At 37.9% G+C, this 25478-nt stretch overlaps 1 protein-coding gene across 1 annotated transcript in view; it reads right to left on the reverse strand.

Moving 5' to 3' along the window:
• ATP6V0D1 (ATPase H+ transporting V0 subunit d1) overlaps positions 1-6515 on the reverse strand; it is a 347395-nt gene extending 340880 nt beyond the window's left edge. The window contains exon 1 of the mRNA XM_044081376.1: positions 6250-6515. Within this exon, the coding sequence (XP_043937311.1) occupies positions 6250-6388 (139 nt within the window). The 5' untranslated portion in view covers positions 6389-6515. The remainder of the gene's footprint in view (positions 1-6249) is intronic.
• Between the last annotated feature and the right edge of the window lie 18963 nt (positions 6516-25478).

Raw genomic sequence — 25478 nt, forward strand, 5'->3', positions numbered from 1 at the left:
CACCTATAAAATTTGTCAGATGTACAAAACTTTACATACTAACAGAAAAAAAAAAAGAAGTTCAGTTTGAGCATGAGATTATGCCTCAAGATTTGGAACATGAAGCAGAATGGAAGGGGAACAGGCAGAGATGAGGGCATAGGAAAACTGCAAGCACCCTGGTGGAATTCAAGCATCAACAAGATGTACAACATAAGAAAGTCAAAGTAAAAGTCAAGAAATATAACATCCAGCAGGATAAAAACTCTCTCAAGCTACACAAAACACCTGAGAGAGCAAATCAGGTCTACCCAAGCCAGTTCAGAGGTAAAATAGCTTCCCAGACCAAGGACAATCACAAGGCTTTCTTTAGCCATATCTTTTACCTCAAAGGCTGTACACAACAAGTTGCAGAGCTAAATGTGAATGGGGCCATGTACATGCAGTTGGAAGACGTAGCAAATGTACTAACTAATTCAGCTCCAGCTTTAGCCCCCTCTCTCCCCAGTCAACCCTCAAGAAATACCATTGAATATTACCCCCCAACTATCACTAGACAACAGATCCAAAATGCACTCTCCAAGGCCAACAATACCACACTGAAGGGCCCCTGATAACATTCCATGAAGCCCTCTAAATAGCATGAAACATGACCTATCAGGACCACTGGATTCATCATTTAATCATAGCCTCCAGTCAGTCTATGCACTATACGAATGGGAAAACTGCAGCAGTCATCCCTCTGCATAAGGCTAGGCTTTCTAAGAAACCTGGAAACTACAGACCCATTAGTCTGACTAGTTTCATATACAAAACCATGGAAAGAATTATCAAGGAAATTATTAATGATGATACTGGAAACCTCCAGACACTGGTCCCAACCCATGTCAAGAAAAGACTGTGCCTACTCAGTCTGATAGACTTCTTTGAGAAGGTCACCAAGGCAACAGATGATGTAAAAATGTGCATACTACTTACCTTGACCTGGCCAAGGCATTTGATACAATACTCCACTCAGGCATTGCAAACAAACTCACAAAATTAGGCATAACCTTCTATGTTATACGCTGTACTGCTAGTTGACTCTCAGAAATGATGATGGAAGTTAGAATAGTGGAGTCCACCTCCACAAAGACGCTGTTCACTAAAGAAATCCTGCAGGGTTCAGTGCTATGTCCTCTCATTTTTGACATCTACTTCTCAAACATCAAGGATAAGGGCCTCAGGCTGGACAAGCTGGTAGATGATTTCAAACTGGAAGGAGTCAAAGAATCCCCTCACGACATGAATATCCTCCAGGAAGGGCAAATACAGACTAATAACTGGTGCCACAGACATGGTTTAAAACTCAGTGCCAAGAAATGCATAATAGTATCCCCTGAGAAATTGGCTACTCAAGGAAACTGCCTCATTGAGAACATACCCCTAGGGTAGATCCAGCAGTCAGGGATTGGTAGCATATGAAGATAATAAACTGGCTTTTGACCAACAGGTGTCTAAGATAGCATGGAAATCATTCGATGTTGCTCAACTTATAAGCAAGGATATGGCATCTATATCAAAGGAAGTCATTGTTCCACTGTACTCAACCCTGATCAGACCCATCATCATCATATACAATGCCCCCTAGAGTATGTACCTGACCATATACATGCAACAACTGGCTTGTCCACAGAGCTTCCTCACAAAACAAAAACAGGGTGTTAACATGACCTATGCAGTTCGCCTCACAGTCCTATCCTTATACTCTGTTCCCAAAGACTGTTGAGGGGTGATGTCTGGCATATAAGGCATCCCAGGATCCTACAATGATGGCTCTCTTGCATATCTGCAAAACAAATAGCATCAGATCTACTTGATCTTGGGACTTAAATCTTGCTGCTTATAACATAAACAGCACAATGTGGACAGACAGGTATGTTTCTTGCAGAATACCCTCTTCTCTGGAATAGGCTTCCCCATCCATGTAAAGCATGAGTTCTTCCCCGACTCTATTCAAGCATAACTTAGAACAGTGGATGAGAAAATGAAAATTCATCCCTGGTCTGCCACCTACATCTTAAATGGAGACAGACAACTTGTAAATGTCTAACCACACATGCCCTAGCTTTCACATACCCCTAAAAATAACCTCTAGGGCACCAAGCTTGTTGGATACATTTGAGAAAAATAGCTAGGCTTAGAGAGGCCCTTGTGGCAGTTAGCCTAGTAAATACCTTGGAACCCGGCAGGGGGAATATCACAGTCAAGAAAGTGGTTTCCCAGGAATGTTCTGGGGTGTGTTGGTTTTTTTGTTTGAGCATTTTTTATTAAAACAAAAGGTCTCAACCCTGCAAGCTACAACACTGATAACACTCACTCCCCTAAGAACAGATTCAGTGATAAGAACTTAAGAAATCATGTTGACAATAACCTGAACTTTGATCATCATGTGTCCATGGTATTGACAAACTCCTATGTGGTGCAACATAAGCATCCACATCTAAGGAGATCATAGTCCCACAATATACTCAGCCCTTATTAGACCAATAAGAGTACAATGCACCCTTCGACAAGTATACGACCAAGCATTTACAACAGCTGAAACAGCCACAGAGGTTCCTAACAAAAGAATACAGTGTGTAAATGATATGTCCTATGCGGACAGCCTTTAACCACTGTCACGGTCTCCTACAGACTAATGAGAGGCAAAGTGACTAACATACAAGGCCATCTCCAATCTAGTCCTGATTGCTTTGCTACACATTCGCAAAATAAAAAAGCACTACAATTGCCCAATCAACCTTGTCTGTGACAAAACATGCTGGAGGAACAGCTGTGTCTCTCCGAGATTACTCCTCTGGAACAGTGAAGTTTTCTGTGAAAACAAAATGTAAATTGGACCAATGGGTGGCAAATCGCAAATTCACTCCTGGTTTGCTGCCTGCGTGGTCCTTATGGACAGGGGCAGTTTAAAGAGGTCTTAAGGCACAGGCGTATATCAAAGCTGTTCTAGCCCACGGGAACTGATAACTGGTAAAACTGGGGCATGAATGGCTAGGCTTAAAAGGGCTCTAGGGCTGTTAACCTTGTAACATCCTATGATCCTAACCTAGGAGTGTATAAGGCAAAAATAAGTAAACTGAGTAACAATGTTATAAACATGTTGGGAAGAAGAAATACAGTAAGGGGCTTCGTCATTAATTTATATATGTGCGGTGGTGGTGCTGTGGTAGCGTTGTCGCCTCACAGTACAACGTTGTCCTGTTCGATTCTCAGCTAGAGCGTCTTCTGTGTGGAGACATGCGTGAATGGGCGTATCTTCGTTGAAGGTTGTGCGTCAGAGCTGGCAACTCTGCACGTAAAAAATCTACTGCCATTCATTAGTGGACCGGAGTTCCTCTGTGGCGACCCCTAACCGGGAAAAGCCGAAAGACAACAACATAATATAAAAATATATAACAGATACACACACACATACATAGAGGGATCTATGCCAGAATATTGAAAACTTAAGACTAAAATCATAAATTTCCAAAACAGAAAATATAAAAAGCACAACAGTGGAGAAAGAGCTTCTCATGTTCAATATTTTAAGTTTTTGGTTTTCAGTCTTTTGAGCTTTCGATCCTATAACATAGACCCATATATAGCTACACACAAACATTACTCTTACATATAGATATAGGGATTCACTTTATATCTTCGAAATACTGAAATATCGAAATTCAGTATTTCGAGGCTATAAAGTCGAAACCTGAAAACGAACTCAGAAGCGCGAAATTTAAAATCTCGCACACCAGAGATTTTCAATTTCGTGCTTCTACTCCACACAGACACACAGACACACAGACACAAGTTCTCTACTACATAAAAGCAGGGGGCAAGCCCCCCTGCACCCCCCATGTGGGGGGGCTACACCCTCCACACCCCCCTACTTAAATATTCTAACTCCAAGATCGTACTACATACAAACCCACACAAAACACCACTACACAAGCTACATTCTCCTCGCACGCACATATCACAGCAGCAAAACACACTAACACATACCACAGCCCCTACCCAAAACCTTTAACACATACACACTTACCTGAATCCATAACCACAGAAGCGCGAAATTCGACCCCTCCGGTATTCAAGGTTTTGAATTTCACATTTCTGAGATTTCGCTCTTTTCAGGATTTCACTTTATGGGCTCGAAATACTGAATTTCGATATTTCAGTATTTCGAGCTTCTAATGTGAATCCAGATATAGATATATATTTTATACAGACATACATGCACACACAAGTTTCGATGAAAAGTAATAATGATCAAAATATCTAAAAATGTAACTGAAACCACAGTCAAATCACATTAAATCTAAAACTTCATAGATAGGAAATACTCCTCCAAAACCTTTTTGTAGGGGAATAGACCCCCCTGCAACAGCCCACCCAATCTTACTTAAATATATTAACTCCAATATCCACTCCCCAGCTGCACAACCACAGAGAAGAGAAACAACTTTTACAATGAATCATTGCTGGCGTACAAACGCAAACTTCTATAGATGAACATACAACATAACAGTGTGCATTAAAAAGGTACAGATACTGATCAGCACTAATTTGCATTGTAATTTCTATAATCCAAAACCACACGAGTAATGATTTTCGATAGCCTTACACATTTTTCTGTCAAATATGATTTAAATCAACTGTGACACTTTTTTGCTTTAGATGAAGTGTGTTGTAGATCAAAGGTAGTACACCTATTATAAAACACATGCACGCATGCACATAGATGGATTTATTTCAGATATAAAGACAACTGCAAAAAAAATAAATAAATAAAAAGTGTGGAACAGGGAGCTATTGCTATAGATCACTTTATTAAACATACCTGAACAGCCGGCCCATAAGAGGCCAACCAGCAATCTTAAAGAGAAATCTCTCAAATAAGCTCTTGATTTTAAACAAAAAAAGTCAAGCTTCCACCAAAGAACAATACTCTACATAGTGCCTGTGTGTCTAAGTATGTGTACATAGGAAGAACTCCATACCAGGCATAGAGTGCAAAGCACCTGCAAGTGCATTTCAGAAACATATTTGAAAAGGTCAGGCAACTGTTTCCAGTTCTGTGGTGCAGGGAGGATAAAGCTTTGGCCCAAGTCTGAGTAGTGGCTCAGTTGCTGGAAGAGCTAAATTTATCTGTGTCTATATGCCTGGGGGACAGGAACTGAGCAGTCACTGGTTACTCACCCATTCAGGGAGAATGTTAAATGTGATTTAAACTGGCAAATCACCAACCTACAAGTGATCAGCCGGTTGTCAAGTTTGTGAAAGTAGCCTTCATTAGCACAAGCATGGAAGCACACCCACTAGAGGAAGCACTGCATGACCCCCACAGCAATGCAGAAGCCAATGGCAGCCACCTGGTGAAGTGTTAGAAGCCCAACAGCCTGTATCCAACATGAAGTGGGCTGCTAAAATAAGATAATGTGCAGATCCCCCTCAAGAGGGCAGTTATGACTCATTCTGAAACATGAACAGACCCAACTGAGTTATAATGCCAGACATTCAGGTGGCATATCCTCTCCTGGCAGCAAGCAGATTACAGGGTGAAAGCAGGAGAACAAGCTTCAACATGGCTATCTGAATGATGCCCCCTTATCAGACTTTCATCTGATGCAGGGATGGCAACCTGTCTAGAGGCTGAATGAGCTAGAGGCCTATGGAAGGAAGTTTGATCGTCAGCTGTTACGAAGAGAAAACATATGTAGGGAAGAAAAGTCAAACACCCATTTTCTAGGTGCGTTGTTTGCTCCAAATAAAGAAAGTTATTGTGTACAGTATGTGATCAAAATTCTAACCACTATAAATGTTTAAGTATACTACATATAAAATATGAAAACATGAACGTTTAGAACAATCTGAAGCAAAAAGGTGAAAATGAAAGGCTCACAAGGAAAAAGAAAAGCAGAACGAAAAGTGTGGGGGAGGAGGCATACCCTTGCTATATCTTTTTGACAACTGTTAGATCTGCCAGGATTCTTTGCTAAGCCCATCAACACTACCATACTCAGTTACTATAAAAGAGAAACTGCTCGTTTGTCATGTTATCATACATTCCCCACACTTCGACAAGCCAAACGTCTTACACACCACACTGTGTAGACATTATCCACCAGAAACACAAGACAGACATGCCCTGCAAAACGGACAGTCGAGCTAACACATTACCCACTAACAGCAACACCATCTACTCATCCAATAATTGTATTTCTACTGCACATCTCGCCTTACCTTCCAGTGTTTCACACTGGACTAGATTCAGATAATCTGCCTGCAGTAAAATTCCAGCTTTAAACCCCCGCACCAGGCCTTCCAGATACCCGTTGTCAACATTAAAATACAATTCAGGGAACGACGACATAGCAGGCATTTAGCAGCTATATACTTAAACTGCCAGACTAAAAAGTGAATAGTACAGAATAAAGCAACTAACACCAACACAGGGAAACAGGAACCCGGTTGTTGCAAAGCAGACTAAAGCACGTGACCCTCCTATTTTATTTTAAGTCATGTGATGTAACTCAGGGTCGGAGGATGATGAGCGGCAGAGCACTTCGTACTTAAAGAACAGACATCTGCAGAAACCATAAGTGGGGTTTAATAAAGGATATATGGAAATAGATGCCCGATTTGTTTATATGTGGGTAACGCCTATCAATGTTTTATATCCGGATTTTGACATCCAAATTATGGCCGATGGCTGTCACCCTATGTACGTCACCGCTTTGAAATAAATCCGGAAGGGTAATACGTATATGCGCGTGATTTTTGTTGGATGCTGTGGAAAAAAAATGGAAGTTTAACAGATAACATTTTTCTCGCATTTACAGAACCTGGTCTTAGGATCAGCAAATCTCAATTTTTATGTTTTCCTCTTCCTTGCCTTAAACCTTTTGAGTGGCTCCAGCCCAGCTGCGCACCTGCAAAGAGGCATGCAGATGTCGAGGAAATTCATAGCCGGTTTTAGGCACCAGCGAACCCTGCGGTCGCTGGGGGCCCCCAACCACAGCAAGTTATCTTATCCTGATATTCTGTCACATCTGTAAAACCAACAAAAGCTAGTGCAGCAGTCTTGCATACTTAATAAACTATGAGGGTAATAACTCTTATTTATATCTCCCTTAAAATTCAAAGATATTTCTGGTTGTAGTAACGGTGTTTTGCCATGTAACAGGCATCAGAATGGCAATAAATATTTTACTACTGACATAGTGCTCCTGGCTTAGTTAAACCCTGCTTTTGGACATTTTCTCCACTAAAACTATGACATATGTTGCCTGGTTAAAGAAACTCCAGCTCTAATCAGTGGCATACCGCTTGCTCAGAGGCGATCTGTGCTTGACGTATAAAGCCATGTCCAACCCGGAATTAATGGACATGCTGCACCTCAGAAAATCCAAATCCCATCGAGCTACGCGCTCGAGAGACTTGAACCTCAGCACTGAAATAAATAGGACATGCTGGAGGGACAGATTCGTAACCCAGAGGCTCCCTTCATTATGGAATAAAATCCCAGTCCAGGTTAGGCAGAGTCCCTCATTGACTCTCTTCAAGAGGAATCTTGATGAGTGGATGGGAGATCGTAGGTTTACCCCGGGTATCACTTCTGTGTCACTGTTAAACAGAGGCACAGTATACTAACCTCGAAAAAGGGCTTAGCAAAATTAATTTAAAATGGGTGGCGAAAGCCAAACATACTCTGGCTAGGCTTATGAATGCCCTAGGGCAGATAGCCTAGTATGAACCTATGAAAACTAACTACATAGCCAGCTTTTAGTCCCTGCAAAACCATGGCTGCAGGGGGCCCCTTAATCTTTTTTGTCTGTGTGGTGGCCCCACAAAAGCTGCTGCGTCATGACTGGGGAAAAATGAGGAATGAAAAATGCATTAATTTCCTAATTATGCTCTTTAACATGAACAGGGCTGTGATATGACCCTGTTAAGATGAAGATGATAATGAACGTGAACAATATAAGCACTAGAGGGATCAGCAGCCCAGAGTGACTTACCTCAGTGCAAACTTTGGATTTTAAGAAGAGCTGATGCTTCCGATCATCAGGGATAGTTTCTCTTTCAGGTAGTTTTATAACTAATACCAGAACATCAGATACTATAACTCAATTTTTTTGCTTAAGAATTCAGTACAATCCCAAAAATAATAGAATAAATGCTCAGAATCATAAATATGTTTAAATATTTCTCTAATTCACTTAAAAAGTTACTAGAATAACATATTTTGCAACAACATCTCGGAGGAATGAATAAATTATTGTATCAGAAAAAACAATTGCAGGACAGGTGTTACATAAGCTGCATTCATTTATAAGAAATGTATTTATGCTTTTTTTTTAATTACTGTACCCCATTAAATGGGTCCCCTCTAAATATCTATGCATTTGATCTAGAAATATATATCTTGGAAACGGTTATATGAATCCAAGCTCTAATGGAATAGGTTAATTGTAAGCACCAAATAGGACAATTGGCTAGGCTTAAAATGGCCTGCAAGGGCAGTTAGCCTTTTATTAACCTATGAACCTGGACCATGCGTTAATTTGCTCACCAGTTTCAAGCATAGCCTTGTAGAGATTTCTTCTATCTTACTTGTAAAATGTCTCAAAGATTATTTTATTTTACTTTTAATTTTTAACAAAGGGAGCGAATTGGTCCAGGGACCCTCTCCAGTCATATCAGAGACCCATTGGCAAAGACAAATACATTTACAACTTGATATACAATAATGTTACAACTTAAAACATGCAACATTACATTTGGCATATACTGGAAGAATATAATCAGAATTAAAGCATTTACAGAAATGTGACAAATGTAACAACTACAAAGATGGCGCCTAGAAAGGGAAATTACAAAGAAGAGAAAGTAAAGTGTACTTAGGGCGATGTTTTACATAGTATCGGCAGAGTATGACAGAGATAGTAAGTGCAAAGCAGTGGTTAACTAGTTACATATAATTAGCCAACATGGACAGGAAGGCAAGTTTACTATAGCAATATTGTGACAGAACGTTTATCATTGAATAAATAGGTTAATCAGCCTTTAAGTATGAGAATTTAGGTTGCTTTTAATGGTAGATTGAGTTCCTTGCGAAAATGGCGATTTTTGTCTGGGATATCCGGGGCAATTTTAGAAAAATATTTTCCCCAACAACTAGCTGGAATGGGGGTCAAATAAGGTGACTGAGAGTATGGTTTCTAATATTATGGTCAGAAAGTACTTCCTGAGACTGTTCTGTATGAGATTTAAAAGGAGAGAGTTAAAACAAGGATATATTTGCTTTTTCACTGTGAGGAAGGGAGAGACACCAGAGGCTGTGATGAAAGGTTGACATAACTATTTTAATCTTTGTGCAGTACTGAACAGCATATAAACAAGCTTATCAGTTGTACCTGTAATATCTGCAAGATTACAGAAATTATACAAATAGAACTGGTTTAGAAAATATAGGAGAATTACCATTCCTAGTCTTATCCTAGTATTTTTTTGTGGAAAGTAGGTCATTTCTTTAAACCCTGGTTATCATCTTCAAAAAAGTCATAGCTGCACTGACCAAGAAGTTGACAGTATACTTAGCTTATGTAACACAAGTGAAATCAAGATATATTCATCACATATTTGCATCTGAGTTTGTAATATTAAGAAGAAATGAGATGGGCATGAGATAATGTACTGCCAGCTCTTCAGTTTTACTTTTCTGGCTTTGCAACAGTACAGAGGAACCAAAATGTGCTGGAACCAAGGTAAAAACACATATCCAAAACCAACCTTGATAAACAGCTAAAAATCCAAAATGTTCTACAGAAATCATGGCAGCAATAGAAACCCGCAAGTTCACAAATGTTATTACTTGTAAGTGCAGTTCTTGAAATTGTGTTTCTACTGCTGCCGTTACTTCTGTGGAACATTTTGGATATTTAGCTGTTTGCCAAGGTTATTTTTGGTTAACAGTACACAGGAAACCAAACCATTTGAGTAACTTAAGCTGATACATTTAAACCATGGTAAAAGTGCCACTGTTTTAAGGAACCAGTACCACATTTTACACCACTTCACCTTCTAGATCCATCAGTTTAATTCTCTGTGGACTCAGTCAGTAAAGTTAAATTGCTAAGGCTCCAACCCACAAAGATCAAAAATCAGTGTTTTTTGCTGGGAGCATGTTACCCCCCCACTGTGAGGGGCCTCACAGTTGTGCAGCATGGCAAAGGAAGTAATCTTCCAAAATTGAGGAACCTTTGCTGCCACACAAGAGGACACTGCATCAACATTGATTTCCTATAGATAATAGAAACTGTTAAATCCAACATCAGGAAGTTGGTGCTTGAGGAGTTGACCTTAAGGGGGTTGAGACTTGGGGGAACTGTACGAAGCCTGCTGTATTCCCATAATTTCAGAAACAAAATTAAATTATTTTATGAAGTAAATTTTTGCATTGACATCATAAATATGACACATTTTATGTCATTGCTTTACTTTATCATTCTGCTAATACATGCATGCATGCATGCTTTTTCTCACTAAATATAAATATATATGAGTTCTTAAATTTCACAAAACTCCCAAATATCAATATGTAAAGATGAGCAAGGCTATCAGCTGCATATAAAAAGAGAAGATGACGAGCAATTCAAACTTACAGAAGCAGAAAGATCTTTTTATAGATGAACTACCACTTCATTGTTCAGTTGTAGACCAGTGGTATTGTGCATTGTATATGTACAGTTACCAATATATTTAATATATTATATGTATAGTTACCAATTATATTCATAGGCAATGTATCTTCTCAGTCTGTATGTTGCACTCAAGAGATCATGTGGTTTTGCTATCCTTTTACAGTTGGCATTAACAACATGCATCACAGTGAGTTTGTTTTCTATTTCACAAATATAATAAATATAATACTACTTGCAGTTCGTAAGTTACTGTTTATGATGCAGATGGTGCTTTTCTTTTCATTTCTAATCTGAAAATGGACATTAAGTCAGTTGTGCAACCCACTAAGCCAATCAGAAATAATGAAAAATAAATATTTTTTGGAAGTCAGTAAATACGTTGAACCATAGACAACAGTTTCATAGTTTTGCAAAGTTATTGGGCCCTTTATGTTTTAATGTGGATTAGTTTGCAAAATAACTGGGTTACTCACATTAAAATACTTTAGTATGCATACTGTGGTAGTAAACTCAGTCATTCAAGTCTTTTTTTTCTTGCTTCTTGTTTTAGTGTGTTTCTATATTTTGTTTCTTAATGGCACACATAGCAAATGTTCAGAATGAAGCAAGAGAGTCTGTTTCATGCCTGGAAATGTCCTAATTGCTTGTTCCTTGCTAACGCAAGGATACCTGGCTCTGATTTTTGCCTCAGCTGGCTTCAAGTCTAATGAACTAGATACATGTCTTACACATCTCACTACTGTAGTACTCATTTTGCACTTGGCTGATGTTCATCTTGTAGTTATAATGTTTCAGTGTTTTCCGCAATTGAAATAGATCCTAGTCATACACTTCCATGGTCACAAATTAAACTGTTATATGATATCATATGTACAGCTCACAAGACTTTCAAGACTACCATAGCTATAAAACCTCTTTCTGAAGCACTTAAAGTGCTGCTAGAATACAAAATAGAATTGTCTGAAATCTGCATCTTCTAGGCATATTAAATTCTGACAGACTAGGGCTTTCCTTGTCAAGATTAAGTTGTCAAAATTGTTGATGACTATCAGATACAGAAACATTGTTTGCATTTGGCATGACTGCAGTACTTTTTCTATGGTACATGTTGCATAATGTTCCCTCTTTGTAGCTTATATCATGTCTTGAATATCTATAAAGCTATGGATTTTGTCATGCTTCACCATAGTAAGCATATTGTCTAGCTAGTCACTAAATTTAATGTGTTTCTCAGTCACACCCATGATCTCCAATTTGTGTACTTCCTTTTTAGGTCTGTGAGGGACTTGCTATGATTGTGTGCATCATTATTTGATTAATCTAAATTCTTAGGAGGTCACACTCTCAAAACATTTAAACTATTAGGGTTACAAAACACGAAAATAATGAGATGTCAGATTTTAAAAATTCCCTACAAAGTACTTTGATAGGGATGTTTGGAGAGCAAATAGCTATAACTAAGAAAATTATTTTTTTGAGCTGGGACACGGGGTCTGAATTGCCTATACTAAGTTTAATGTTTTTAATTGCCAAAAAAGTAGTTACTAGAAAACTGAAATCAAAATCTAAACCAATCTGTAATTGAAGTACTGAATATTATGATGGTGACAAAAAGAACTGGAGGTAGGGTCTTTAGAAATGGGAAGGAGCAAATCTAATAGAACTAAATGGAATTTGTGGGAACAGTTCATGCTGAATAATGTTCTGGCAGAAGAGGGGGTTTAATGGAAGGCAGGAATTAAGGAATTTATGTAAGAATAAATTATTGTTAGAAAGAAAACATGTAATGTGTAACGCATGAATATGACAAGTGTTAATGGGTTTTTTTTTTTGTCAATGTGTGTGTCTGTCTGTAATTCTTAAGTGATAATTTAAGAAAGATTTTAAAACTTTTCTTTTCCGAGGAGGCAAGCCTTCCCTGTATTCCCTATATTAGGTCAAACCATCACTGCCAGTCTTCAAATATTCCTACCATGAGGCTGCACAAATTCAAAGATGATGGAGAGCGTGGTAAACAAAAGTAACTCACCTTTTCTCTCTCTTTCAAGTCCAAAATAGGCACCCCAGTCTTGTGAAATACCTAGAGCAAGAAAATTGTGAACTTCCTGCTTCAGCATTCCTAGACTAATTGTTTTAGGCTGCAACAGTGTTTAGGGTTCCCATTTGTTAGTACTACTGAAGCTTTGCTTGCAGAATGCATTAAATGGTAAAATGTTAGGCCCTATATGAATATGATAAGTTCCTGGAAATCATCCCAGACTAGTAAATAAAGCTTCTCAATTCTTAAGCAAATCATCAGTTTTTCATGTAAACCAGGGAATTCACCATTCCAAGCATCTGGCAAGTCAAATGGTGCAATATAGATGAACCTGTAAACACCTGAAACTGAATCTTGTTATTTTTTATTCTTATGTTTACAAGTTAGCAATTTCTGATCCTGTGGTGACATCAAATGCATGACTAATTAAAAAAAAACTGAATATGGAAGGCAGTAATTTGCTGTCTTTAAACCACAATGTCTTAAATGTTTAAGGTATTACTTTAATTTAGACACAGATGCATAATATAAACACCAGACTATTTTGGTCTGTACCCAGATTAGATAGCTTCATAGATTAGTACCAGACTAACTGCTCTTCAGGACCATTTTAAGCCTTGCAGTTATCCCATGTGAGAATCAAACCCAGTACTTTGTGTTTGTAAAGTAAACACCGTGACCATTATGCCAACCTCCCACTCACCTAAGATTTTTTTTGACTGATCCTTGTTTCATATTCTTTGTGCCACATTCTTGTATGTAGTAACTTTTGCAATACTACTCTGCCTACAAATAAATACATTTCCTGTTTTTTTTAACACCCTATGCACTATATTTGACTGTAGCATTATTAAATTGTGTCTTTGTTTATCAAAATGATATCTTTTGTCACATTTTTTACATAATTGACACAAAGGAGATTTTCTTTCATCATTCATATAACTACACCTCACATAGAACTTATTGGCACCCATTTCATTGCATTCATGGCTCTTATGACAGTTGTGGCTCATTTTCCCGATATTTTGACCTTCCTTCTAATTTGTTTTCATCCAATAAATTGCCATACACACTCTTCAGTTACCTCTTTCAAATGAGAGGAGTTAGAAAGTCATTCACTCCACAAACATCTGCTGTTTAGTTCTTTTAATAAAGATAAGGTATTTTTACACAGTATACAGATACATGCTGCCTTTTGTATGCAAAATATACTTTTTACATCACTCTGCCTCTTACTTCTCCGAGTATCACACAAGATTCTATTGAATACTAATCAGTCATGTAACTTACCAGACGTACGGGCTTTGGCTTGTTTATTTTAGTAACATAAGCATCAGTACTTTCCAATGGACTGACTCACCAGACTCTTTAGGAGCAAATGGCAAATGTACTGCATATTTTTCTTGTCTCACAGTAACTCTGAAACTTGTATCTCATCACTGCTATATCCTCTGTTTCTTTTTCTGTCTCCTTCCATTTCTCAGACACATTCTGCATTGTGTGTTTTTCCTTTCCTTGTGCAGAAACAAGACATACAATACATTCACATGTTTTTTGGATATTCCAGTCACACTCATATAAAACTCAGACAAGTTACCTTGCAGACAGAAATTTTTCCAAAGATGTAGCTTTACCATCCGTAATAAATGCTTCACTTCTCATACCAGGTAACATCTTAAAAACAATGAGACTGATAAATGAGTTGTGATCCCATCTCTTTAGCTTCATTTTTTCAAATTGCACAGGACTCCACCACACATAATTAGAATAGTAGTACTTTGAACACTGCAAACGTCCCAGTCTTTTAATGAGACAGTATCAAATGTTACAGACAGGGATCATAAGTTTTCTGTCTCAGCTTAGGGTTAAAAATTGTGGTCTGCTGACTTGCAAGTTAACTCTTGGGAAGAACCCAGATGGTGAGGGTGGGTGGAGAGCATATTCTTCTTAGAAGCATTAGTTGACAATAACAATATCTGGATCCGCATGATTGCTGATGACCATGTCCACCCCCTTCTTATTCTTTGGTACTTCTTTATGAATTACATATTACTCACTCATGGGATAAAGAAAGGCTGATTCTCAACACATGCAAATGCACCACAGTCACTTTTATAAAGGAAATATTTTCTGCTATCTATGATACTGGGTGAGGGTGCTTAAGTTGGAGACTGTTAAGGATCTAGGTATGGCTATAAATACATTTCCTTAATCACAATGAAACAGAAGAAGGGCCTTTGGCATGGCTCATACAATACACATGGAAATCTATAGTCATTTTAGGAGTGTCATTTTGACCATATCCATACCACTGGTTCAACCAGTTATCATGCACAGTGCCCCTGTGTATATCTACTCCTAAAATGTAGTTGCCCTAGTGGTGGCACAGAGGTTCTGCAGTAAGAGAACTAATGGGCTCATTTAGCCTGAGTTTTTCCTACAGGCTAAAATAATTGCCATTGTTCTCAGTCTTGAGAGGTTGCTTATGCCTTACTTTAGAGGCTGTGGCAGAATGAGTACAGGGATGAATGTATGCAGGTATCTTAAAATGTCCATTAAAAATAGCAGCAAATTCAACAGATTCATCACTTGGTGTCCTCCTTGCATTTGGGATAAAGTCTCTCTCACTTTAGGTGATTAGATGGGTTTATATGTAAGTTTTTACACTGGGTGATTGTGAGGAAGCTCCTCAAAGGTCAGCAAGCCTTAAGCTCATCACTGACCACTGAATCCAGGAACAAGGATCTCCAACTGGGTCAGGCTCATTTTCAATAGTTGTGTTGTTAGAAAAGCAGACAAAATAAATAAGCACCATTGTAATGTGTAATAAATAATACTGCATTGTATTCCACTGTGTAAGTATATTACAACAAATAATGCATGCGAAGCAGTGTCATACAATAGCAGTTTCAGTTTACTAATAGCAGTTTGGGCATGCATTAAGATTAGGAGATACCATGCAAATTCGGGTATTCCATGAAAGAATATGCTACTACATACAGAGTCCTTTCTTTTTCTAAAAAGAAGTGCTTTAATCAGAAACATATAAATACAGTATTTTAAAATGTAGCTTTCATAGTCAGTGATGAAAGACAGATACGAAAATGTATATATGTGTTTATTTTTATGAAAAAACAAGTATCTTCTTTGTCTTGGACTAATGCTGACATCACTGTTGATTATAATAACCAGCGGAGGAATGCAGCACTAATTCCATACAAATATCTGTTCCCAATCATCAGACCCTCACAGAATACAACTTTCATTCCAGGCATGGCTGCATTACAACTACAGACCTGTCACTGCTTCAACCTGTAGTACCATATTTCTCAAACTGCTATACCAACTATGGTATGCATGTAAGGTCCCTTATTCCTAATGATTGCTGCAGTTCATCCATTACTTAAGTCCCTAAGTTATGTAACAGAGTCCTGAGTACATTCCAATAATTACTAACATCTATGGTGGTAAATTTTGGACCACATGATTATGAAGAAGGAAAATGAAAGAGCTGGCACCGGGGTGAGATAAGCTGGACATGGTGTAAAGAGAAAGGAGGAGTTTGGATCTTGTATTCTCACACAGTAGGGGGTGAGAAAACTGGCAATAAAGTCCATAGCTCAACATTATCCATGAAGTATTGTAAGAGAAGTTGATAATAAATGACAGAGTGTTGATGCAGAGAAGACATAATGGGTAACAATGACTGTTTTCAGTAATAATCTGTAGCCTTTTTCTGGGTTCATGACTTTTTGGGAAAATCCAGTGTATTCATGTTTACATAGGCGGACATCTACAGTACATGAAATATTTACCCTAAAGTCAGTTTCTTGCAACAGTATGTACTGTAGTATATATAATATATATATATATATATATATGTATATATATATATATATATATATATATATATATATATATATTTATTGTTTTTTTTTGTTTTGTTTTTTTTCTGAAAAAAGCTGGTACAGAAAATGAATGCTTGTTTGCTGTTTGTTTGTTAACAAGTTGATTGGACTGGTCTGAAGACTTTTCATACACGAGTCCAGCAAAAATCAAAAGTGATTTATTACCTGATAGGATAGCCAGTACTGATCAATACTGGACTGTCCACAACCATAATGAGTAAGAAGACCTTCTTGCCTCTGGAAGGTTTAGTATTACCTTTACTACCCATCCCGTAGGGTATTGTGCTTACAAACTGGAATACCTATTTATTCTCTACATCATTTTAGAAGTTGAGTAGTCCTGTTACCAATGTAATATATTTCTCCTTGAATTTTGGTCATGACTGATGTATTTATGATCTTACATATAGGAATATGCAGTTTATTTGACATCGAAATATTTTGTCTTACCACAACTATGACTGTTAAGTTTCCAAAGAAAGGGACTTCATATACTGTTTTCTTTTAAAATGTTTAAAATTTTATACATAAATTATGTTACAGTATAATTTATTTTTGTAATGGTGGTTAAATGCAGTTGGAAGTTTTCTTCAGGAAACTGCTAAATGGTTCTTTTGGATAGAATTATGTGCTTTCATTTAGACTGTCTTAAGAGGTGAGTTACGGTTGATGATGTATTGAAACTTTGAAGTAAAACATTAAAACTGAAGATGTGAAGGACAATTACTATTGAAAGGCTGTTAAACGTCATTGGAGTTGGGTGGTCTTGAAATGCACAGTACCTGTAAAATTACTGGTTCAGAGATGAATAGTTGATGCATCTTTAGTTGAAGTTTTGTCTCCATAGTTTGGAGTGTTTTTTGCCATGAAGATATGTGCATTTATTTAAGTGAAGGCATTCACTGCTTTAGGGCCATTATTTTATGAACCGCATTTATTCTGTGCAGGTGTTTTGTGTTTGCAGCAGAGAAAGCAAAGTATATGGCCATTGAGAATTTCTCCCTACAATTTGGAAATAGAGGTTCATAGCAAGGGGAAATCTAGGATGGATAATGTTGGGAATGTTTGAACTGATGGGAGTGAAGACTATTTTTTATAAACTAGGACAGAAAGGGGAGCTCTAAAGAAGATATCCCAAAACATTTTGCTTCTGAACTATTAAACCACACAAACATGCACAATAAACCCTCTAACACCAGGTACTACTATCCAACTGCCATGACATTGTATCCCAAGGTAAATATTATATAGTCTTTGTTGACAAGGTTAATGCTATTGGTCTGCAGAGTTTTGAGGCATCATTTGGAGTGCTTAGCAATACAGTAAAATAAGCAGTAGACAGAACACAAAAAAACCCTTTTAAGCACAGAGAGAAAGTGTCAACAGAAATGTTTTTGTTGAAACAGAAGCTATACGTGATTAAACAAGTGTGCATGAAATGCAACATACTGGCTAATAATGTGATGCTAATACAAACAAATGATCCATTGCAAGTAAAGTTACAGCATATTATTTACAGGCATAACACAATATGAAACTGGAACATCAAATCTCACCTTAATTTATATTTACATGATCACAGACTTTGAAACATAAGCTTTATGTAAGTGGTTAAACAAACATGCATAAAGTACAATATACTGGATAAGTTAGTTCATACAAAGAGCACAACAAAAACTCATAAGCACAGAGAGAAAGTGTCAACAGAAATGTTTTGATGAAACAGATACTGGCCGTAAGTGATTAAACAAGTATGCATAAAGTGCAATGTGCTGGATAATGACATGTGATGCTAATACAAAGGATCCAGTACAAGTAAAAATTACAGCCTGTTTATAGTCACAACACTGGATCAGATCTTGGCTTAAATTATATTTACATGATCAGAGACTAATTTTTTTTTTTAAGTTTGCTTTCTTAGTAAGCAGTTGAATTTACGTCATTTAGTTTTCTGGCAACTGTCTCTTTACTTGCTTGGCTTAAAAAGTAGATAAAATGCAGGTCTCTCCTATGAAATAAGTGATGGCAGGAGAATAAAAATGGATTTGAATGTATTCATCACACTGAGTTTGGACACCCATGAGTAGAGTGAGAGGGCAATGCCAACTGCAAACAGAATATCAGGATATATCCTTAGGGTAGTAGCAACTGCAAACAAAATATGGGGATATATGCTTAGGGCAGTGCCAGCTGCAGACAGAATATCAGGATATATCCTTATGGCAGTGCCACCTGCAAGCAGAATATTAGGATATATCATTAGGACAGTGCCAGCTGCAGACAGAATATCAGGATATATCCTTAGGGCAGTGCCAACTGCAGACAGAATATCAGGATATATCCTTATGGCAGTGCCACCTGCAAGCAGAATATTAGGATATATCATTAGGACAGTGCCAGCTGCAGACAGAATATCAGGATATATCCTTAGGGCAGTGCCAACTGCAGACAGAATATCAGGATATATCATTAGTAAGTGGATCACCTGCCTTTGTTATACATCCTACTATTGGTAGGCTTGCTTATGGGGCAAATTCTCTACATGGCAGCATCATTTCACTATATGTGATGTACAGTAGGCATTGCCCAGACATGGCAGTCATGACTTGGATTGCCTTGTCATGCATAATTTGTTATTCCCCTTTCAAGCATGGCAAAACCATTACTTATAAAGCATTCTTCCCTCACCTGTGGGAGTTATTATACAAAGCTCAATACCATTTTCAATGGACGTACAGACATTTGATCCATAATTCAGAAACATACATACCGACTGCAACTACTAAACAATTCATTCTAGAGCGTACGATTATGGTGCATTGGAGGATGCTTGATGGTCAACAGACATGGAAACAATATCTAGTTTCCCTGCGTTTTGTCCAATGTATGTTTGTTTGACAAATGGGGGGGGGGTGTTGGTCGGACGTTGGAAATCTCAAATGTGTGTTTTGTCAAGACAGTTAAGTGGGGTTTGGAAGGGAGTGATAGTGTTTGTGCATGTATTTGGGTGTTAGGGTTAAAGTCAAGATTAGGTAATGGGAGAGATGTAGTTTTGGTAGTGCCTGTTTTTGCATGTTTTTGTCTCCATGTATGTATTGTGTAGTGATAGTGTTAAGTGAAGATTTATTTAAGGTAAGGTATAGTGTTAGTGCCATGGACATTGGCAGGGTCAGCGTTGACATGTATTGCTAAGCTGATGCAAGGGGACAAAAATTACGGACAGCTAATTCCTTAGGTTCATTTCAGTCTTCAGCCAGTTTGAGCAACACTGTCTCAGTTTCACCCTAAAAAGTTAAATCTTCCTTTCTACTGCCTTCTCTTATTTTCAGGCTTGTACATTCTCAACCATGGTCCCACTAGCATGCAGATTATCAGTTAGGTTGTGCACCTACTTACTTATCTCAATACAGCCAAGGTGTGCTCATTTTAGATAGACCAGGCTTTATTTTAGCATCAGGAGAAGTAAAAGATTGAGCAATGCAGCCAAGCTAACTGAAGCCTGCTTTCACTGACATCCATAACAATTCCAGTTATGCAGATATCAGGACTGTATGACTGCTGTTGATTTCAAGACAATGGCCATTTTCATCTTGCAGACACACTTATGTTTTGCTTGTGTTTGAACTACTCAGATAGTCAGATATCTACAGCTAATTCTGCTTTAATGTCACACCTGCAAGTAAAGGTTACCTACAAGAAACGGATACTTCCTTTCATATGTATGGTGGGCACTGACTTTCTAGGCTCTGTTTTACAGTAGTATTTTGCTTTATATATTTAGCTTGTACACTCTTACACCTGAAGAACAATGGTAATATAAAATGTAGTATGTTATCTTTCTGTGTTGCTTTGTCTTATCTTGTAACATTCTTTGCCTTTGGCCATGTTGTATCTGAAGTTAGTCATCAGGTCAGTCTACCTACCAACATACCTGTTAGCTGTACAGATTTTTGTCTCATATCTTTGGTCTGTTCCTCATAATAGTTGTGGTTTTCTGGCAAATCATTGAGAATTGGAGTCACAAAAATAATAGCATAAATTTGGGTTTCAGACTTCATCTACTTCATCTACATCTGCTCCAACCATCTTACCCTCACATCTCTAGATAAACCAATTCCACCCTTTCTGCCTGCTGAATTCCTAATTGCCAGCCTCAAACTTAACAATTATATAACAGTCACCATACCCCCAGGAAACAACATTCCCTTACTGGAAAATATTCTCTCCTATCTTTCTGAACAAATACTTAATGCGATCATCCTCCTTGGAGATATAAATATAAACTGGCCATCCCTCTGCCCTCCAAACTCCACCCAATGTATTAACTTGTATGGTTTTACTTAACTTATCTCTACACCCATCCATGCTAACAAGTCTCACAACTCGGGCTCACTTAGTGAATGGCTATTAGTCACAGACTCACTCAAGTATCATAACCCTGCAACACTACCTGACTCCCTAAGTGATCACTCTCCAGTAAGAGTTCTAAGATTCTCTCCTCACTTCTCCAGACCACACAAATACATGCAATGTCGCAAAGTATCCAACTTCCACCCAGACACATTTAATTCCCTCCCTTTCCAAAAGTAACTGGTGTTTTCTGACTCAACTTCCTCTAGATGAAGCAGTACAGTCATTTAACTCAATCTCCCTAAATATTCTTAACTCACTGACAAGTTTGTGCACAGTGCATGTAAAATCAAACATATCCCCTGGGTTAACTAAAGCTACCCGCACCCCAATGAAAACAAGAGATAGGATGTGGAAAAAATGGGTACAAACCAAGCTCCCCATTCAATTACAAAAATATAAAGAACTTAGAAACCTGACAAAAAACAGGTTAATAAAGACATAAAGGACTTCTATTTTAACCCACCTTCTGCCCAAAGATCAAATCCAAAGAAATCTTGGGATTTTATAAATCAAATACTCCACCCTGGCAACCCTTCATCTCCTAACCTATACCCAACAAATACACCACAAGAAACTGCATCCATCTTCAATTCGTGTTACATTGAATCCATTAGGAAGATGGTAGTTTCAGACCCCTCCGATATCAACACTATAAATCCTTCAAACCTCTCTCCTAGTCTAAATCCTACTAATCAACACTATAAATCCTTCAAACCTCTCGCCTAGTCTAAATCCTACTAATACATTTTCTCTCAAGCCTATACCTACCAGCTCCATTAAATCTCTACTCTGTAAACTAAAATCTGTTCTACATCTGCTGATAACATACCTTCCTACTTCATTCAGGTTGCAGCAGACTCTCTAGCTATTCCTGTATCTATTCTGATAAACCGTTCCATCTCAGAGTCAAAAGTTCCTGCTATCTGGAAAGAATTCTATACTTTACCATACATAAAGGAGGTAACCCCAGAGAAATATCCAATTTCAGACCTATAGCCATCCTCTCACTCCTCTCAAAAGTATTAGAAAAATCCATACACAAGCAAAGTATGCAATACTTAATCCAAGAAAATATCTTCACTCCTACACAACATGGATTTTGTCCTAAACACAGTAGCACTACTGCCTTCCTAGCCTTCAACAGTATTTCTCTTGCCAGAGATAACAATAAACTAGTCTCTTGCTTATTTCTAGATCTTTCGAAAGCATTTGATGCAGTCTCTGACTCCCTTCTTCTGAATAAACTGTCTAACTAATTTCTATTCCACTACCATTGCCTAGTTTTCTGGTAATCTTACTATTCGACTACAATCAGTAAAGTGGCTCTCTCCTCTCTCCACCCCTCTACATGTCAAAATGGGTTTTCTCCAGGGATCTCTTCTTGGCCCATTACTTTTCAATATCTTTACTAACCTGCCCTATACCTCTTGTCCTCAATCATGGGTGGATACAATGAATTGTATTGACTATATTATGCCAATGAATTTTCACTATATGTATGAACAGTGAAGAAGGATTATGGCCGAAACCGGTCTGTGTTTCTAGTATATTTCTTGCGTATTTTGCACTTACATTATTGTTTCTATGCATTAAATTTGTATTATATTCTCTCATCAGAGTGTTGGCCATTTTTATGTTGAATTCTGTTTGTTACTACACCTAAATTATATTATATGGCAACTTCACTGTAATTAATTTGTATGATTTGACTGTTTCACTTTGTGATTAATTCGATTTGACTGTTGCAATTGAAATGCTCTTGTCTATTATTTTTAAATGTCCTATATTTTATTACTCATTGTAAATCTGTGGAACTTTTCTCTCCCCGGGCCTCCTCTGAAAAAGGGCTATCAGCTCAGTCGGACAAACCTGGTCAACAAATTTAAAATAAATAAATATCCTTCAGAAAATGCATGCTAACAAAAAATTATGTTATTCTACCAACTTTCTAACTGTATAGGAGCAATTTTTAAAACCTGTCCTATTTTTGGTCCTTTGTTCCCCCACCATTTTAGGCTTTGTCCAGCTTTTTTGTGCTAAGAAGTTGAGAGGTATTCCTAATAGATTAGCAAATAAAAATAAAGACATAGGTAAAAGGAGGTGCAAAGAGGTGAAAGAGAAGATGTGTCTGAATACCTAAGCTTAGAGGTGGAAACACGGTGACAGTGACAATCAACTAAAATATGAAGCTGCCAAAGAGCGTTTTTTGAGTAAGGTAATTAATATTGTCCTTGGTAACTTGAGTGTGGATAAAATGATGGCCAATTTTTTGGTTTTACAAGTAACACCTCCCAATCCCAAACATTAGGATCAAGTAACAATCCAAAAGGAAGGAGAAGTTCATATCCCTGGATAAAGGGAAGGCTCATAATAGGGAGCTGGGAAGGTCAGTAAGCAAATATATTAAGACCAGTGCAAATGCATTAAGCCCAGTTCAATGGATTATGAGAGTTCAGTGGATTAATGAGACTAATAGGAGAACCCAGAGTGCGAAGAAAAGATATAAAACAGTACTGGTGGGAAGGTATATAAAATGGAGGTGAAATAGTAGCAGGGGTGTGTATTATGAGATATATGAGACACACACACACACACACACACACACACACACACACACACACACACACACACACACACACACACACGTGTGTGTGTGTGTGTGTGTGTGTGTGTGTGTGTGTGTGTGTGTGTGTGTATGTATATATATATATATATATATATATATATATATATATGTGCGTGTGTGTATTTGTGTGTGTGTGTGTGTGTGTGCATGCGTATGCGTGCGCATTTGCATGTATGTGAAGATAACCTACACAGAATCTTGGGAAAATTGTGGGTTTTGGGCTAAGAAAAAGGTTCAAGATAGGATGGTTGACAAAGGTGAATTCAATTCCTTTGGAGGTGTAATAGAAAGATGGAAGCTATCACAAGCAGAATAGTGGAACTCCCTTGGACTGCAACAGAAATGGAACAAGTGGCATTGTAATGGAAGGAGAAAGTCAAGCTATGCCTTGGGAAAAATGGATAGGTATCCATATGGTAGAGGGAGGTTCTGTATCTATGGGTGTACTTATCAAAGTATAAATACATTAAATGAAATTACATTGAAATGAAATGAAAGTACATTGATCTGAAAGGACTGAAGCAAAACCGAAAAGAAACCTCACATTTTTTTGCAGGGTTACACCCCCCCCCCCCGATAGGGAGCTGTGCACCCTACACTCCCTGCTTATTATATACATCAACTCTGACATTGTTCTACAGTGGGGAAACAGAAAATTATCTGATCCCAACTTTTCACAGTCTCACACAAACTTAATGTAAGTAGAAGCAATCAAATGAGTTTCAGTCACTTCTACAGGTGGAAAAAATGTTGAATGTTTTGAATGTTTCATTATATTGATTGTTTCAAAACATTATCTCTCCCTCTCGCACGCGCAAGCACACACACACACACACACACACACACACACACACACACACACACACACACACACACACACACACACACACACACACACACAAAGATGGACACATCCACATACACTCTCACACAGAGACCTACTGGGGAAAGACTGCCAGTAAATAGAGAAATGAAGGAGTAATCTTGCTTGAGGAGGATTGTTAAGAGATATGGAAGGTGAGTAGACTGGACTGTTGAAAAAATTATGTTTTGGGAAACCAGCTGACATTGACCTTGCATAGATGAATATTGATCTCTAGTAGACTATAAATGTGGGTGATAATATATGAGAGAGATATGTGGTGGATAATGCAATAGGGGCTCACATTCATTAGAAATAGGATAGGCTTAGGATCACTGAAGATGACGTGAGTGGTGGGAGGGGATATTCTAGAAAAAGGCTTGAGCTGTTATTGAACTTTTATGTGTGGGAGTAGTGTAAAAGGATCAAAGGCTGGATAGCCAGGGGAAGAGAAAAAGCTGATATTAATGCTGGTAGGAGCTGTTAAGATGCGGATAGCCAGAAACTTGAAAGGAGAGAGGCCTGTTCAAAAATGGGACTGTGGAGCAGGTTTTGACTCTCCATTTATGTGAAATAAAGGGGTAAAAATTTGTACAAGATGAAGAAAGAGTTGTAAGGCACTCTAGAGTATTGTACGATAGAGAATAAACCTAAGAAGTGGATAGAGGAAGGCAGGTAGGGAGGTGAGGAGGGAGGAGTAATGAACGCATATTGAAGTAGAGCTACCTGAAGATTATTTATAAAACAAGATAAAATGAGAACCTATTAGTAACAGCAGGTACAGGATATTTGATATATCATTTGTTTGTTTAATTTGGTAATAGTGTTGCACTTTCCTTGTCCATTTCCAGGTTCAACCCAGATGTACATATTCAGAGATATGCACCACTGTTTATAATACAAGAAAGCAATATACTCT

This window comes from Protopterus annectens, chromosome 8.part0, assembly GCF_019279795.1.
Source record: "Protopterus annectens isolate FY-2018-M chromosome 8.part0, PAN1.0, whole genome shotgun sequence".
Classification (NCBI taxonomy): Eukaryota; Metazoa; Chordata; order Ceratodontiformes; family Protopteridae; genus Protopterus; species Protopterus annectens.